The sequence below is a fragment of the Bidens hawaiensis genome, unplaced genomic scaffold (genome assembly GCF_021521415.1).
Source record: "Bidens hawaiensis isolate Kalapana, Puna unplaced genomic scaffold, B.hawaiensis_p1.1 tig00016054_1, whole genome shotgun sequence".
Lineage (NCBI taxonomy): Eukaryota > Viridiplantae > Streptophyta > Magnoliopsida > Asterales > Asteraceae > Bidens > Bidens hawaiensis.
In genome coordinates, this window is record NW_027492458.1 from 49,260 (window position 1) to 67,326 (window position 18,067).

General features: G+C 35.7%; 1 protein-coding gene across 1 annotated transcript; it reads right to left on the bottom strand.

Annotated features, from left to right (window-relative positions):
- Nucleotides 1-9,944: 9,944 nt before the first annotated feature.
- On the bottom strand, nucleotides 9,945-13,849 carry LOC143550555 (protein ORANGE, chloroplastic-like). Its single transcript, XM_077041179.1, has 8 exons — nucleotides 13,578-13,849; nucleotides 12,467-12,581; nucleotides 11,376-11,492; nucleotides 11,131-11,217; nucleotides 10,890-10,966; nucleotides 10,534-10,661; nucleotides 10,283-10,419; nucleotides 9,945-10,185 (listed from the first exon to the last, which is right to left on the bottom strand). The coding sequence occupies exons 1-8, from the start codon at nucleotides 13,760-13,762 to the stop codon at nucleotides 10,108-10,110; spliced, it is 924 nt and encodes a 307-aa protein (XP_076897294.1). The 5' UTR covers nucleotides 13,763-13,849; the 3' UTR covers nucleotides 9,945-10,107.
- Between the last annotated feature and the right edge of the window lie 4,218 nt (nucleotides 13,850-18,067).

The window sequence follows — 18,067 nt, forward strand, 5'->3', positions numbered from 1 at the left end:
GACAGTAGCACCCACCACTCTGTCAGTAGAAGCTTATCCAGTCGATCTTCGTAAGTAAGTAAGTAAGTAAGTAACACTTACATCGATGATTCCTCTAATCCTCTAAAGGCTTAGAAAGGAGCTGAACCATTTATCTCTGTGAAATTATGGATTATAAAGTGGCCTCACTTCGCTCGCCTCTCTTCCGGTCGCCTCGGCTTCTGAATCCAATCTTGAACATTCAGTTAGGCATTCACATATTCACTTCTCTTTTAAGTTCCAATAAGATTGTTATTCTCGTGGTGGCTTCTCAGTTAGGAATTATCATTGCCTCTTCTAAATGGTTACATGACCGGGCCCTACTAGCCTCATCGGCCGAGGTTGAAGCCTTCTTATCACCGACCATTATTTTAGAATATAGTGGAAAACAACAAGCAGTGGTGAATAACTGAGAGTAATTTCTAAATTGAGAGAAATAAAGAAGAAGTTGAAGAAGCAAAGGCGATAAACGTTCCACAATGAACCCAAAAGCCGCTATCGCAGTTAATGCGATGGGAAGGTGACAGTGGAGAGAGAAATTCAGCGGTCCAGTAATAACGTGACACATCACGCGAAAAAAAGGTACAGTTGACAGCTCGCACAAACGTCACATCACCAGACCTGTCACATAAACCTTTCTCATGCTTATCTTCACAAAACCAAAATATCTCCACAAGACCACGCAAAAGATTCAAAATCCCCATAAAATATCTTATGTTCAAAATTTCACCCGCATAAAACTTCACGCGGAAGAAACAATGTATGGGAAGTGGGATGAACTCACATAAGTGATTTTCCCTTTAGCACAATAGAATAGGAGGCCAACGGCAGCAAAGATGACGAAGAATTTATGGATCTATAAACAATGACATATCAGCCACAAGAATCAATATAAGACAAAAACAAGATAGTATGACAATGACACGGGATACTTACCAACAGTGGCGAAACTTGAACTTTCACTATGGGGGGGCAAAAATATTCGAATAATCACAAGTTCATACCTATAAAAAAAACCAAATTTAGGTTTTAGTTAATTGAGCACTCGTAAATGGTTTTTTTAGATTAATCGGTTACCAATGGAAAAATGTCACGCGACGGCGGTGCATCTATAATACAAAGTCAGGTTTCACAAATCGGCACAAACCTTCTCCATCAATCCAAGCTATCGTCATGGCTATGATATTCCACATACAACAGAATGCCAAGCCTGATATCAAATGTGCATTATAAATATTAGAGAATGTTTTGTTTAAAATCTTGAAATTTTGAGAGTATGCAATATGAGAGTATGTAAATCTCATGAAAAGATAGAAAATAAAAATTAATGTTAAGAAAATATAAACATACCCAGGTAGCTAGTAAATAGGATGTACAGCAGCTGCTGAAGATGCAACGGTATGTCGTTAGTTATATCATGGTGAATGACTGGATAAAAAGGAGGCTAGTTTTTGAACTCCAGTGCAATACCATATACAAACAAGAAAGAAATTGGTTAGTACTCATGTTACTTGCCAAATTTCACATCAATTGTGCATTTAACTAAAAGCTATCTAGATGACAAAAAATTGCAATACATGAAATACAACATACCTAGTGCAGCAGCCAGTTATTTTCGTTCAATTATCTGCGTAGCATCAATCAAACGAAAAAAAAAACTTTTTGATTGATGCTACACAGATAATTGAACGAAAAGAAAGGGTTGCTGCGTGAGGTATGCTGTATTTCATGTATTGTTATTTTGTGTCATCTAGACATGTCTAGTTTTTAATTAAATGCGCATTTGATGTGAATTTTGACAAGTACCATGATACTAACTAATATCTTTCAAGTTTGTATATGGTATAGCGCTAGATGTGAAAAAGTGGCCGTCATTTTTGCCAGTCATTCACCATGATATAGCTAATGACATTCTTGCATATTCAACAATTGCAATACATCTTATTTACTAGCTACCTGGGTATGCTTATATTTTCTTAACATCCAAAATAATTTTTAGTTCCTATCTTTTCATGAGATTTACATACTCTCATATTGCATACTCTCAAAATTTCAGGATTTGAAACAAAACATTCTCTAATATTTATAATGTACATTTGATATCAGGCTTGGCAGTCTGTTGTCTGTGGAATATCATAGCCACGAGACAACTTGAATTGATGGAGAAGGTTTTGTGCCGATTTGTTTTTATTTTATAGTTTTATGCATGCTATAATGCACGGGACGGCATGGAGGTTAGGGTACCGGTCTCGGGACTGTGTGGGGATGGAAATGTTTTCTAAACGAACCCATTAAATGGGGGCGGTCAACAAACGATTCTGATACGTTTCTCTACCCAATAACGTGGCGGAGCGGCCACATACGGTATTCCGGCACCGGAAAACCATGAAGAAGATATGAGGCGGCTGGAAGTATGGAGCATGTGTTTTAGGGTTAAATAAGTTTAACATTTAGCCCTTGATCTTTTGGTTGTTTATTTATAGTCCTAAAACTTGTTAACTTTTTACATTAAAAGTATTAAATTAAGTTATTTATTTTAACATTTAACCCTCTCTATCTAGACGTTTATATTTGGTTTCCAACTTATTATTTGATCATAAAATGTTTATTATATATAGATAAAAATTATATATTTTTTTTATTTTTTATTGATACTTAATAACTATGGTTGATGTAGTGTTTTTGGAGTACACATTTTACATCAATAAATTTATTTTGGACTTTGTTTAATATTTTTTTTTGCCGTACCCGTATCTTGGATTTTTGATTTTGCCGTTTTCCGTCCCCGTACCCGTTCTCGTGCTATAGCAATTTCTTACATTTATGTAAGTTACTGTTTCTGCTAGCCCCAATTGTTTGGATTTTGTCACTCATCTACTTCATATTCGGTGTCCTATGTGTTGCGGTACCGGCCTCTTTACAGTGCATTCAGGTAAAACCTTATTTCTATTTTTTATCTTTATTGTTTCTTTTTAGACATTTAGAGTTTGATTCACATGCAGTTTAGTAAAAATGCTTAGCTATTTATCAAATTTTTATACTAGTTTCCACTAATATCAAATAAGGGTTAATGGTTTGGGCAGAATCAGTATCAAAATACTTTGTAATAACGACAATAAGAATATTGGTAAATTTAGCTTGGATATCAAATTGAATTTACATTGCAAGTTGTATCGCAATAATGAAAGTGCATTGCGGTTGGGACGGTTCTTCATATTTTATTCGGTAAGCAAGGGCGGACCATTGTAGGGGCGAGGAGGGGTCCCCCCCCCCAGGTTTTTGGCTTAGAAGTGGCTTATACATCCATATATCCGATGAGCGTTTAGTGTGGAAGAATAGTGTTGAGCATGGCAGGATTATGAAGATAAATAGAGAAGATGAGAAGATTGGGGAGGGGGGGGGGGGAATAGAAGTAGATGGGTTGGTTTCAATTGCGGAGAGAGAAACTTCCGGTGAGAAATGAGTATGTGTAAGTTTTCTATATGGAAATGATAAATAAGGTAGGAGAGAACATCTTTTTACCTCACCTACAAATTAAATATCTATAGTGAATTGGTGATTTCATATTTGGTCATCTATGTATAAAACTAATATATTACATACTTTTACTATTAACTTTATATTCTTTGGATTTTAACTTAAACTAGGAATCGTACTCGCGCATTGCGGCGGGCCGAGTTATTTGCACGTTGCAGCGGTATATTTTTTTGTTGATGGGTATTGCACACTACGTCATAACTTAATATTCCAAATTTATGAACGCCGAAAAGGAATATTACATATTTAAATGTGGTGTTTTAAAACACGAATAATATTTAGTGTATGTACATAGGTTTTTTTTAATGTATCGTAATACGAAGGTGTTCATGTTTCAGGTCAACCCAGCTATATATGACTTGACTCGTATAACAATTTGTCCTTTTCAATTCGTGACTCGAATCTTAACTTGGGTAGTCCTCCTGCAAGTTACATAATTTTGTAAAGCCCATATCTTCAAACAAAATACATAAATACTTAGAAAATGCATAAAGAATATTGAAACTGAGAATGATCATATTTACCTTCATATCCGGTTCAGTACTGCCAATTACAACTTCAATTTGAAGTCCTAAATTGTATGTGGCTGCAAAAAAAATCTGCAATAAATAACCATCCAATTAAAAGGGTATACAAATTTATACAACCAAATCAACCTAATTTAAACTAAGTAAAACTATTAAAGTGAAGAAGCCAAAAGTCTCAATAAAACGGGTCAAACCTTCTAAATCAATCTAGTAAACAAATAGATTTATAATAAATTTATATATGTTTGGGGGAAATCAGGCCAGATTGACTCAAGCTGACAGGTTTTAATCTAACCCGTTTTAGCCGACCGGCCCGTTATGTGTTTGGTTACCACCTGTAAGTGTGCAACAATTTTACTTTTTAACAAATATATGTAAGAAAAAAATGTAACAACAAAGGTAAAATGTCAAGTTCAGAACCTTAACAAATGCCTAATCCGACTAATTAAAAATTTATTTCACTAATTTGAGATTCCTAAGATCATTCATTTTTAAGAACCATGCGAAAAAGAAAATGAGAACATGTTTCTAAGGTCTTTGCCTTAACAAATCAGGACCATGAAAACATCAAAAAAATTGCATAAATAATTGTATACAAACCAATCTTAATATGAAAAGGTCCATGATCTGTGACTGTCTTTGCATGCTTCTAAAATCTCCAGCAAGATTATCTTTAACCTACACAAAAATCATTTAATAAATAATAATTGTTAGTTAATACATTACAATTTTGAAGACCTATGTAAGTTTTATTGAAATCATATACACCTGCATAAAGTGTAGAACATACCTCTTTTTGGTCACATATTCACTAAAATGTTAGGCCCAAACGTTTTTCTAGGATCGAAGTTTTCATGGCGTTATATCATAAGCAACCACCCCAACAACTACCATAGGAGAAAATGTGTCATCCAATCAAATCATGTAAAAACAGTAAATCACAATATAAAAATAAACCAAGAACTAACCTTGAGGCGTTGTGCACCATTGTCGATGTAGAAGCCTAATTGGATCATCAATTAAAAGCCCTCCTCAACTTGGGATATCAAGCAAATAAAGTGTATTATCGATCTGCATTATCGATATTGTCAAGATATTGTTGGATCAGAGATTAGTTTTTGAAGAAACAAAAAGTGACCCCGGCAGATTACGAATAATCTGGGGGTTAAGTAGATGTTTCCCACGAGGGTTAGGTCCGGCAAAGATGGTTATTATTCTGATGACCTGCAAAACAGACACCGTGAGCTCGTCACTGAGAAGGGGTACCTCCTTGTGACCACCCTCCGGCGTGAGAATCAGACTAGATTGCTCTGAATATGTGTATATTAAGAGAAATAGCTAGAGCAGATATATGATGGTATAAGATAAGATATAAGATATAAGATGATCCTACCGTTCCAAGGTGTTGGAGTATTTATAGCCGAAGGTAGGTTTCCAAGCAGGTACAGCCAGCTGTATAATATTCATTTTCTACCAACTGTGGGCTACGCACGTGCCATGCTGGTGGTTGGTGGGTAGGCAGCGGCTGACAGTGACATGGCCGGCCGTGTACTATTCCTTTTCCACCAACTGCAGGCTATGTACGTGCCACGACAAGGGTTGGTGAGTAGGCAGCGGCTGATAGTGACATTAAGTACTAGAGCGTACTCCTCGTCGTACTGTTGTCAGTGAGCTGTCGCTGCTTTGGTCAGATCTTGTCTATTTTGTCCATACATTGGCAGGTATAGTACAAAAGATCCTCCAGAAGCGTACAGACAGGCTCATTTGGGCGGGAGTATTCCCGGCTTGCTCATTCCTTCTTCAGGTGACATTACTGAATTATTGAGAGTTAGTGCCTTGTGCGTGTAGCCTTGCTATTAGTGCGGGTAGCCTCCGCTGATGGCTTGTATCCGCAGCTGCGGGAACAGGCGGGGTACTTCACCATTGGGAGGCTTTTCCTGCGGGAACAGCTGGCGTATGCGCGTAAGGTCTCTGAGCATGGTGGGTCCTGCAGAACCAGTTGGTCTTCGCGCAGACGTCCTTCTTCAAGGTGAGTCTTGCGGGTCCAACTGGGCTCTGCTGGGACCTACCTCTTCAGTTTTCAACAGAGAGATCGTTTATCAAAAAAGCAAAGTGCAATTCTTTTGATGGAATACGTTCGGATAGATGAAGAGAACAACAACCATCAATCTTTTGTAGCCTCGACAACCCTGAACGGTCTAAAATGAAATCCAAATCAGAATCAACTACACAAAACAACCAAAATGCAAACTGTAACTGGATAAGTCGTACCTTTGTTGAAGAATTTTTCGTCGCCACCACGATTCTGTGTTTGAAAGGAATGTCTCTATATCCATCATAACCGTTGATCATGTCGGTCACCGGAGAAATGATAGCTAGCCGTATAGCACCTGCAGAAGATGAAAACCACAACAAAAAGATTCAACCAATTGCATAACCCAATAGTCAAAGACGACGATCTGACGGGAAGATGAATCCGATTGAATTTGTATGGTGATGCTCCGGTGTTCAAAACCATGGGGATTAATTATTATGAATATATGATGATTAATGAGAGAGAGCAAAAAGAGAAAAGAAAGGTGATGGATGGAAAGACACGTGGTTGCAGCTGGCATATAACACAACGTGGCAGAAAAAGGAAGAATGGTGCTACTCTCAATTGTACATAAAGCTTTAAGAGTTATACTATGAAGCTACAGTAACTTTCCTCTCACAATGCCAAGATGCATTTTAATTATAATATAAATATATCTCTTGATTTAATCAATTCAATGTTTAGTGTTTACGTTTATATAATATATACATGGGTCTAATTTCTTTTTAATTATTTGTGTAGGATATTCGAAATCTCAAAGACGGGCTTTGTCATCAAGCAAACTATTGTTGTGGCGACTTAACGACATCTACAATGTAGTGACCAAGAATCAAGTTCATAACGCCAGGCGCACAAACCGACCAGTGAATCCTCTTAACTTTGTATTATGGATGCACCGTCGTCGCGTGACATTTTTCCATTGGTAACCGATTAATCTAAAAAACCATTTACAAGTGCTCAATTAGCTAAAACCTAAATTTGGTTTTTTTTTATGTTTATGAACTTGTGATTATTCGAATATTTTTGCCCCCATAGTGAAAGTTCATGTTCCGCCATTGTTGGTAAGTATCCCGTGTCATTGTCATACTATCTTGTTTTTGCCTTATACTGATTCTTGTGGCTGATATGTCATTGTTTATGGATCCATACATCCTTCGTCGTCTTTGTTGCCGTTGGCCCTCTTATTCTATTGTGCAAAAAACAAAATCACTTACGTGAGTTCATCCCACTTCCCACATTTTTTATTTATTTTTTTTGAAAATCTCTTGTGTGGGTCCCATCTCGCACTTTTTTTTATTTTTCTTCTTTAATATTCATTTAGGTCTCGGGTTAACGTTGTTTTGAATCCTTTTCACAAACAGGGGAATTTTACCAACAGATCTTGTAGGCGATCACACATTAGTTGGGGTAAAGTTTTCTTCCATTATTTCCATTATTATTATTATTATTATTATTATTATTATTTGATTAATTTTTTGCATTGGTTTTTTGTTTTGCTAATTAAGTTATTTTTGTTTTTTAGATTTTCTGTTTTGTGGGATTTGTGCTATTTACCCTCGAGTCTATGCTTAGCATTTGAGTCATTTAGGTCCGTTTATTATTTTGACTTCTTTAATCATATGGAATGCAATATATATATATATATATATGACGAGAGATTTACTTATTGATATTCATGTAATATTAAAACGGAAAACACCTAGAAAATAAACAAATCGGTTGGGACAGTTGCTATGTTCACATTTTTGTTAGCAAATAAATTTTTGCAAAGCACCATTTGGCATGTCAACATTTAACATTCGCTTCAGCAGGTGCCATATTGAAACGAAGTTGGCCATATCAAAACATTTGCCCTTTAATAACACGAAAAAATTGTAACCACAATAATTGCAAAATTGTAAAATGGAAATTTTGCATATATTATAACATTATGTTTTCTGGTTATGCAGCATGTATACTTGCATTTCCGGGGCTATGGGGAAGTACGGGCATCGGTGTGAGTCAGTGGTGGTATGAGAAATATTTATGAAAAGTTTTTCGATGTGTTTTTGATTGCTTCAAAAGATTTGATTGATGTTTTAAGTATAGAAGGATGTGAACATATGGTAGTAGATTAATCATCCCTTTGTAAATCTTGAATAAATAGTAACTATGAGGGTCAACCTACATTGTGACTTTAGTGCAATTTAATTCTATGAAGTAATGTGCCATGGAAATCTTTCTACAACTATTGTAGTCTTAACTCTTAAGTTTAATCTTTCTACTTGTATGGTCTACAATAACACCCAATCAAGGTGGAATGTAAAATTAAGTGAGATAGTGTGAAGGGTGAACACTTTTAATAAACTTAATTACAAAAGAAACATGAGGTGTTGTTTAGTAACTCGTGTCAAATCTACCCTTGTCTTAAAGTTGACTGTTTAAGATCTATTTCTTGTTAATAGTTTACACATCTTTTCCGACGTATTTGATCTTTGTTGTGTAGCTTTTCTTTTTGGTTTGTTAGGCTTATCTAAATTGAAGACATGGTTTTGTTTTGAAACGTTGTATATGTTTGAATGTTTCCATATAATACGTATTGATATGTTTTTTGAAATCAACCCAACGAGGCTAAAACATTACAAGGTTTTAAGTCGTCCAATTTACGTTTCATATATATTTTACTACTTAATAATGTGTGTAATTAGCCATACCGAAACGTTACTGATGTAAAAGATGAACCATATTGTCTCAAAAGAGTTGAAAGTTTTGATTTTGGACTAAAGTCTTGATATTCTCTCACAAGGATGAAACAATAATTAAACTCATCAAATTATCAGTTTCATATACTACATAAAATTCCGAGTTAATTATGAAGAAAGTTGTGTTTGTTTTTGCTTATAAGGTCTGCAAGAAGCCTATGTCTGCGGGCGCGCAGACATAAGCTCTTGAAGACTGTTTTTTTTTTTAATCTGAAAACTACTTTGTCGGCCACAACCATCCACCACCCATTGTCGGCCACCATCACCGTTCACCACCCACCACCTGAACATGAAGGTTGGTAATTGGTACAATAATATCCAACTTACACACAAAGTAGTGTGTGCATCAACTGACATATCCACGTCACAATCATCATCATCATCATCATATAAAAACAGGGTCCTACTTGGGACAAATTGAATAGAAAAATGTGATATAAATTGAATAGAAAAATGTGATATGGACAAACTAGCGTGTGCATCAACTAACATATCCATGTCACAATCATCATCATCATCATCATTATATAAAAACAGGGTGGTACGGCTGGTGGTGGTACGGCGGTGGTTGTTGGTGGGAATGAAGGTGAGGTTGTTGTGTTGGGGTCCACGCGGTTGAGAGACGACGGCCGTGGTCCGGTGATCATACGCGCGCAAACATAAGCTCTTGAAGACTTTTTTTTTTAAGTTCTAAAAACTGTTTTTATGGTCTTAAAAGATAAACTAATATTCTCATCTTTACACTTCTTAACATCATACCAACGCCCAATGTCCAACACCACCACCACCACCCACCGTCCGCCACCACCACCATCCACCGTCCGCCACCGCCACCACCCCACCGTCTGCCACCACCACCACCATCCACCGTCCGCCGCCACCACCACCCACTGTCCGCCGCCACCACCATCAACCACTCACCACCACCGTCCATCACCACCACCACCCCCGTCGGCCACAACCACCGTCCACTACCACCACCACCACCACCGACCGTCCGTCATGGTGTCCGGATTCATTATAGAATAACAAAACGGTTATGGTATATTATATAAACTCATGCAAGATTGTATATATAGTCTTCAATAGTTTGTACCGTACAAGAACTGACATACAGATTTGATGCGGTTGGATCTCTATATTACAAGCACAATAAGAGGTGAAGTACAATCTACGTATATATACTTAACTAATCAAAGGGGTCGATGCGTGGATCATGCTCACTTGCCATAGCCATTCCTGTACAAAGACATGTTGGGCACATAACCTGCAAAATCCGAATTTAAACATGCATAAGATTCAAAATTTTGTGCCATTTTGTGACTGTTGAGCAATTGCAAAAGAAAAAAATTACAAGCACTTACCTTTCCTGCACCGGAGCAGCTTGAACATCTTTCAGTTTTAGGTGGTGACAGATGTTGATTTCGGACATTAGCATATGCGACTGGGTCAATAAGTACAATGGCTCCTGTGCTAGCACATCGAGCACAAGCTAGATACCCTGCGTAACATTGCGTGTCACATTACACGATAGATAGCCCCTCTTTTTCACTAATGTGCTCTCATGGTTACCAAAAAAAATTGAAATTTGATGACAGCATTAAAACACTGTTACCTGTTCCTAAACAATACTTGCATCTTTTGTGCTCCTGCTGTTTTACGTTGTTTATCTCAACCACCATCAAGGCTGAGATCACACCAACTGCTCCTCCGGAGAAGGATGCCACTATGGGATCAACGTCACTAAATTTATACATCAAAACAAAACCATAATGAGACCAAAAGAGATTTAAGAAGCTTAACATATTAGTATCATGTCATATATTTCTCATTTTCATCCTTATAAGTTAAGTTATACTTAATACTACTGACCAAATGTTAACTTAATACAAACAATAGAACAAGATACTAAGTTATGTTAAATATTAGCAAGCACTATATGTTGAAAATAAGACTTTTGCCAATGCATACCTCAACTGCATTGGAAGATGCATGCTCGAAATAAAATCAGCGTATGATGTCCCTCCTATTCCCAATTTCAGCTCCAACTGAGACGATAGTTCATAATATAAATTAGGATAAGAAGCTACAAAAAGCACACATATTTTCTAAAAAACTTGTCTTCCCTGGAGTATTTTTTTTTTATCTAGTTCCTAAAGACTTTATAGCTGTAACCATTTCACTGCAGATATAGAATAAGAAATTAACTTACAGTAGGTGCGAGTAGACCTCCGAAAATGATAATTCCGGAAATAAGTGAAAAACATGTGGCATAGTATTGTTTGAGATTTGCTGATGACTGCAAAAAAGAAGCTATATGTTAGTTACACATGAAGAACAAAAGAAAAACAATTATATTTTCTAATTGCATAAACATGCAAAATAATACTCACCCCAATGTGAAAAGTCAATTAATATGCAATGAGGATATCAATTAAATAAGAGAAATATATGTACCAGTGGAGGCAAGAAGGGGATGAAGGAAGGAAAATCTGGGAGTTCGTTCTCTTGTTCGTCGTTTATGATTCCAAGTTCAGCACTTTTTATTCTTTGTTGTATCCTTAGCCGACGAACCTGAAAATTATGACATTACATGGTACTATAAATACAAATTCTGTTAAAAAGAAGTGATTAACATGTAATTACAAAGCAAGTACTATGAGAGAACCTAAAAGTATTATATTACAAGATTTGACCTACTTAGCAGTAAATAGTTGTAAATAAAAGCATATATTCTCATGAAGTCAAACTAATAACATGTTTCATATAAATAATGAAAGCTTAAGGGATTAAGTCAATTCAGGAAAGAACTAGTTAATAGCTATTGACAACACAGATTTGAGAAATAAAAAAAATAAACATACTCAGCAAAATCCCACGCATAGTAGAGCTATTGGTAGGGTCTAGGCCCTGGGAAGGATGGGACGGGGACAAACCTTTTCTCTAACCCAAGGAGTGGTTGCTCCCAATGAGACCCTAGCTCCAAAGACCTCTTTTTTCGTGTAAAGTATGGTATAGTCATCCATATGTACTAATAATTTAAAACAGGTATGTCCACAATAGAAAGTAATCAATATTGGGGGTGTAAAAATAGTTTCCGTCATCGTTTAAAGCACCATTCTGACATGAAATTAGCAAGTCCCCTTAATAAGCTTTAATTGAAACACTTTAGGATTGATCTATTTTTTATTTGACAAATTGAATCATAAACTAGGTCATACTCGGGTAATAAAAACAAAGCCTAGAGCTTTTGGTGGCAAAAAGGACAATAATTAAAATTTCAGAGCGTGTGTAACTTTTGAGAAGTCTCCACTTGAGTAACTAAAAACAGAAGTGTAACCTCGCGTGAGTATAGCAGACAATATTGATCGATACGAGGAACAGATGTTACTATAACAATATCCTAAATACTACAGCATACCAGCAAAAAAGTAAAATTATCAGCATCAATAACAGTAAGTTTTTTTTCAAAATTTGTTTATTATAAAATTCACAACCAAATATTAACACAACTAGCAAATATCATCGAAAAACCGAAACTTGCTCACCTCCTCCATATGCAAAAATATCTTATTCCGCCGACTCCGAATATTATCCTGAATTTCCTGTATATCCATTTTATCAAAGTCCTGAACTGTTTCCGGTCCTTCAATTATACAAAACCTGTACCCAATAAATTACTTCATATATCAGTAATCACAACAATTCATCACAAATAACTTCCACGATTACATCTGCGAAGTCATGAACTAACGAATTTGATCAACATAATAACAGCAGCAAATTCAAAAGATTCAAATCACAGAGTATACACAAACAACTTCCACATCTACGTCTGTGAAGTCATGAACTAACAAACTCATTCAACAAGCCAACAAACAACAGCAAATAAACTAGTAATTCAAAAAATATGCCAAAACGCCCAATTAATATGTATACAAACTACAAAACAAACTCCATAAATTAATTACCCTTTCATGTAACAAGCCAACAACAACAGCAACTAATCACAACTAGAGATGCACAAACCGGTTTAAAACCCAAAACCGATTTTAGTTGAATCCAGTTTGGTTCGATCAACAAAATTCAAAACCAGTTTATGATCAGTTTCAGTTCTGGTTGAAACCGGTTTGGTTTCGGTTCGCTCTTTCGGTTAACCGGTTTAGAACTGATTTCGGTGGAGAGAAATACAAACCGGTTTCTACATAATCGGTTTCAAACCTGTTCGATTTTCCGGTCGGTTCGGTTAACAGGTTATTTTGCCTACCTCTAATCACAACTATTCAAACACAAAAAAGTTCCACAATAACATCTGTGAAGTCATGAACTAACGAATTTGATCAATAAGCCAACGACAACAGCAACGCCAATATTTATTTTCTTATTAATATGTACACAAACATAAATAAACAAACGTTCACGAACACAAATGAACAAACCAAAAACATGCGTTCACGTTCATGTCCATTCGTTTAATTAACCGAACACAAATTTCCTATTCGCGTCCGTTCATTTCATCTATTAAACAAACAAACGGTCAACAAACAGTTCACTAAACGTTCGGTTCATTCATTTACACGCCTAAAACAACTTCATAACAATATCAGTAATCACAACAATTCAAAATTAGGTCAAAACTCATAACACACAACTAATTACCCTGCCGCGTTCTTCGCCGCTGAGTCAGCATCAACCGAAGCATACATGGAGGCATCTGAATCAGACGATGACGTCATCAACCGCCATCTGGCAGCCGATTTGTTCAGGTTGTTAAACAGATACCTAAACTGATTACGGTGTGTTAACGGATACGAAGCACCGAGTATTCGACCCGAACATATCATCTCTTATTATTATTATTATTAACACTGATGATGCTTATTATTTCTGCTTTGTGTGTGTTTAATTTAACTAATTACCATACTAATAATAATAATTATTGGTAAAGACAATAAGGAATCGTGAGGGTGGAGCAAGTTATGAAGGTAACCGGATCTTTTATTATTATTATTATTATTATTATTATTATTATTATTAGTGGAAGAAGGTTAGTAGGTTGTTGGGTGACACGTGTGTGGGTGTTATTTCTTTTTTATTTATTGTTTTCTTAGTGGAAATTGCATAAACTAGTACCTTGAAGTTTTGTTAGAATGATATTGTGTCTTCAAGTTTTGGCTATTTAGTGTTTTGAACGAATATTTGTAGTTTCTAAGTTTTGTCACTGGTTATATTGTTAGAGGCGACGGAGTGGGGGTTGAGATTAGTCGCAGGTAGGGAGAGGGGCTTTTCTTGATCAGCACCCCAAGTCAAGCTAGGATGGGTTCGGGCTTGATATGTTCGGGTTGAAATTAAAAAGGAAACTCGGCTCCGGCTCGAGCACAAGTTTGAAGTTAAACGAGCCTAAGATCGAGCCATGACCCGAGCCGAGCTTGTGTCGACATCGGCTCGGTTACAAAAATGATACAGCTCGGCTCATGTTGTTTCAAATCATGTTTTTTAGCTAACTTTATTCGAGCTTTTAATTGAGCGAGCTACGAGTCGTGAATTTTTTTCAAACAACCCTAGATACAAGGACCACGAGCCGGTTTTCTCCCAGTTTGTGAGAAAATGCATAAAGAAAAATGAGGAAGTCAAAAGAATTTTGTGGGGTTTTGATGCAGGAAAAGTGGGTGCTCCCTTGATTTTAGGAAATATAAAAGCTTTTGAGAAATCGGAACTACTTTGTGTGCTCTTTGTAGGGGTATGGTACTAAAACCCGGTTCTACGACCCTAAATCTATTATGTTTGGCTTATTTTATTACATGGACTAATACAATGTTATTGGGCTGAGGGGGTTTTGTGGAGGTAACCCTAATTGGGTTAGGCCCATTAAGGTACCATGATGGTGGCCATGAGACTCTCTATATAAGGAGGTCTCCACCTCCTTATTAGAGGTCATGCTCAATAAGAGCCACCACCATCTTTTTGTGTCTGTGAACAAGAAATCCTCAGGATATCTTAGCAGTCGCCTCCACACCCCCGAAACCATTGCAGGTCCCAGCATTGCAGGTCACAGGCGCAGCCGCAGAAGAAGAAGATCAAGACGTGGTTCGTTCATCTCGAAAATCCGTGGAAACATCGTCATGGATCAGGTAAGATTCATTTCGTGTTTCGACATTGGCAGTCGCCTCCACACCCCCGAAACCATTGCAGGTCCCAGCATTGCAGGTCACAGGCGCAGCCGCAGAAGAAGAAGATCAAGACGTGGTTCGTTCATCTCGAAAATCCGTGGAAACATCGTCATGGATCAGGTAAGATTCATTTCGTGTTTCGACACTCTTGTAATAGATCTTCTATGTTTTGATTTTATTGTAAACAATGTAATACAAGAACTAAGTTTACACTTCCATGTGGTATATTATATACATCTTAAATTGTTATAATACATCTTCGATGTTTTGATTTTACTATTAACAAATTATATAGAAAATATCATATTCAAGAATTTGTACTTTTAAGAACCGAATATCTATATAAAATCGGAAAATATAATTATTAATCACATATTTTATTCTCATAGATTTGATGAAAACATAATTTTAAATATAATAATGTAAGAACTATGTAATGTCATTACACGTAATTCATAAAAAATATTCGAAAGTTGTGAAGAAAGAAAGTTGGTTAAATAATCATCTAATGTATTATTTTCAACAAATATACACAAATCCTTTTATATTTCTCGTAATTCTTTACTAAAAATTATTTACTGTATATCTCCATATTTTCATACTCATATTAGTTTTGTTATTTCATTTGAGAATATAATCATTAGTTTTTTTTTTCAATCTCAGTATGTTCTAAGTTAATCATGCAGTTAAGTTTACATACGAAAAAATGAGTGAAGGTTGTTTTGCACGCATATGTTTGTTTTTAGTTAAATATATCACAAACTGACATAAATTATTTAGGTGAAGGTTGTCTCTTTTGCTTAATTTATCTATGATGAAATGGATGGGTCGAATAATTTATATGATCAAAATATTAAATACATGTGTGAACCGCAATATGATACAAGTTGAGGGGCTCAAACTATAAATAAATAAAAAAAAAAAACTAGGATTAATTGTCATTTCACATTTATTATTCATTATTATTGGATAACTGATAAGTATGTTGGGACCCTTTTTATAGATGTTTGGTGATAATGGGAAAAACATGTGGCCTCCAATGCAAAATAAAAAACAATTGGTGGAACATAAAGTATCTTTCAACCTATCAAATGGATGATGTTTGATATGTGAGTATTATGTTTTTGTCTAAATATAATTTATTTACTTTGTTAGTTGGGGACAACAAGTATTTAATATTTAAATCTATTTTCTATTTTAATATTTGATATGTAGCTTAGGCTAGATCTTGAAAGTATCGTGTGAAAATATCAAAGCTGCCGTGACAATGACAACAAAGTAGTGAAACTTATTTTATGTCTAGATTTATAAATGAAAAAAAAAAAGTATGAAAGCGAATGTTCTTATATCTAAATGAATTTGCCATGATTAAGGATGCGAGAAAATAAAATAATAAAATTAGTTATTGTATGGTCCTCTCTAGATATTACCATTAAAACACGACATGTTTTGTGTTGTTAGATAAAACGAGTTGGGATACGATCAATGGCGGACCCAGAATTTTCGTTAATGGGCTCACCTTTTTTCGGTTTTCAAATTTCTCAAAACTGACTATTAAAACTTTTGGTCCCGTCGGGTCAGATCAGGTTATAAACACAATACAATACGATATCATAACAAAATATAACAAGAAAACACACAAATTCTAGAATGTTGATAACTTTCTTTTATGCGGTCCTTCCATTAGCCCTAATTATCAAATTTTAATAAATCTAAATCACAAATTCTACAATGGTATTCATAGAACACACGATTCTAATCTAAGAATCAACTATTCAAGTATAAAAATACAAAATAAACAAAAGGTTTAAGCCTTTTAGGATTTGTTGAAGGATTGAGATAGAATTAGGACTTTTGAAGGATTATTGGAGATGAACAGATGATACACGGTGGTCGCCGGATTTAAGGTGACAGAGGATGGAAGAAGAGGAAGATGGTAAGATTTTGGGGAAGGCTTGAAGAAAAGAGGTCGGTGAATGAGTAAAGCTGTAAAGGGGTATTTTTTAAAGATAAAACCCTAGTAAAAGTGAGAAAAAAAAAAGAAAAAAAAACGTGGAAGAAAAACCTAACAGGGGAGATTCGAACCCGGGATCTTTTAGAATGAATGGATAGAGGAAGTTAAAGGAACAATGATTTACCGCTAGACCAACTCTTAACTTGTTAATATGGGTTCACCTCTAAAACTCTTATGGGCTTACTAAAAGTTTTTCTATATCGTTTCTACGAAATTTTCAAAAACCGTTGGGTGCCCGTGCACCCAAGGGTTCCTTAGTAGGTCCGCCGCTGGATACGATACGACATGTTTTGAGTTGGGATACGACATGTTTTGTGTTGGTACATGAATGACTATGACTACCTTGGTAACTTGAAAATATAATAATTCGTCTAGATAATGTGGATGGGGCCTATTAAACCTAGGTCGAAACAACCAAGCTACAATGTAGTATATGACGATATAGTTAGCTTTGTACTAGTAAGACCTGTATCGGTGGTAAAAGAGTTATGCAGAGGTTGTAGCTTCCGTAAAGACTTGTAGTAAAACAAACCATATAAAGAAACACCGCAAATTGTTACATAAACAGTATAACTCAAGTAGTAGTCACAAATGCTATCTTAATGGATGTATTATATTCAATTGTTCTAAACCATGAAGTTATAAGAAAAGGGAAATTCAGTTTTCAAAATCTAAAGATCCACCAAACTTATTCATAAAAACACAGTAACTTCAGCTAAAAAACAACAAAATACAATTCAAGTCACAAATTTAATGTAAGGGGAATCATTTTACTTACCATAGCATGAACAAAATTGCATTATGTCACATGCTTTTGTCCGAAGACCCGGATAACAGATGACCAATCGTTGTAGTTTGTAGGTGTGTTCTTACATATCCCTACAAATACAATTCAGCCAAAATTATTAAATCAGGTTTGTTGTTCAAGAACCTAAACCTGAAGTTGAGTCTAAACGTCTGTCTCC